Raw genomic sequence first — 1,339 nt, 5'->3', positions numbered from 1 at the left:
TAATTTTTCAATTTTTCAGATTTTGTTTAGATTTTTTTTGAGGATTTAGACTGGTTATTTTTGAGTGAAGCATTCCCCCAGGAAGGTAGGGCTCCCCAGGCCTCCCTCCTGTTGGACGGGAGGTGCGCATTGTGCTGCCCACCTGCCGGGCTCCGGCCGCCGGCCCTGGGCCGCCCCCCGCGCTCGAAGTGTTGCCTACCGCCCGGCGCGCGCGACGAGGACCTCTCCTCACCGAGCTTGCCTCTGTCCCCGGCAGGTTTCGTGGACGGCCCGGACGCGGCGAGCCGACGGGGCTCCTTCTTCTCGGAGCTCTCGGAGCGGCCCGAGGCCAGGGACGCCTACCTCAACAAGATGCTGCTGCAGGCCGTGGAGGACCTGCTGGACGACGCGCTCGGCCTCTCCAGGGGCCAGGCGGAGCGAGGTACGAGCACGAGAGTCGGTCGGCGTTGAGGTGCGCACGAGCACGCGCTCGAGACGCCGTGCCAGAGCCTCTCCAAACATTAGCGCCGGGTGACGCTCCTTTTGTTTTGGAGAAAGGGTCAACCTCGGGCCGCGGCCCGGGCCGGGGCTGAGCCCCGTGAGCTGGGCGAGGCTCCCCTTTGTCTGCCGGCCGCCAAAGGAAAACAACGAGTGAGGAGTGTTCTGTGCGGCGCGCCTCCTCTCGCCGCGCCCCTGCGGGGTGGCATGGGCGCCCGCTGCGCCGACGGGGAGCTGTGCGGGGAGAGAGAGATCACGAGCACACTCACAAAACTCTATTGCTTCCTGGGAACGAAGTTACTGCATGACATTACCGTGTTTTCTGATTGTTGTCAAATTAGAAAAAAAAAACAGTTGGCTTTTAGTATAGTCTAAGTGTGGATTCAGAGTTCACGAAACGCAAGCGTTATTTTCACGCCAGGCGTTATTTTCACGCTTCGTAAGCTTCACGCAGCCAATCAGGGATCGACTTTCATCACGCCGGGCGTGAAAATCACGCTTTGCGTGAGAATCACGCTCGCTTTTAGAGAACTCTGAATCCACCTTAAACCTACTGAAAACATATGAAGTAAGTTAGGGTTCAAAATTTTCCCTGTGACGAATACTATTTATTTTTCTAACAAATAAGGTGTTTTGAAAGAAAGTCTTAAAATAAGATGGGGGATTTTCGAATGAATAAACAAAACACAACAAAACAAAACACGATATGGATAAGTGCGCGCGACGATTTCAAGTGATTGACGCGGCGAAAGTGTCGCGCGCTGTGCTGCGCTGTGCTGCGCTGTGCTGCGCTGTGCTGCGCTGTGCTGCGCTGTGCTGCGCTGTGCTGCGCTGTGCTGCGCTGTGCTGCGCTGTGCTGCGC

General features: G+C 56.8%; 1 protein-coding gene across 3 annotated transcripts in view; it reads left to right on the top strand.

Moving 5' to 3' along the window:
* Window positions 1–1,339, top strand: part of LOC113209235 (uncharacterized) — a 100,541-nt gene that overhangs the window by 86,398 nt on the left and 12,804 nt on the right. For all 3 annotated transcript variants that reach the window (XM_052266315.1, XM_026426656.2, XM_052266320.1), the window contains one exon: window positions 257–421. In XM_052266315.1, the coding sequence (XP_052122275.1) occupies window positions 257–421 (165 nt within the window). The remainder of the gene's footprint in view (window positions 1–256; window positions 422–1,339) is intronic.

This window comes from Frankliniella occidentalis, unplaced genomic scaffold (assembly GCF_000697945.3).
Source record: "Frankliniella occidentalis isolate FOCC.00 unplaced genomic scaffold, Focc_3.1 Scaffold3, whole genome shotgun sequence".
Classification (NCBI taxonomy): Eukaryota; Metazoa; Arthropoda; class Insecta; order Thysanoptera; family Thripidae; genus Frankliniella; species Frankliniella occidentalis.
This window is presented reverse-complemented; position numbering and strand designations above follow the sequence as displayed.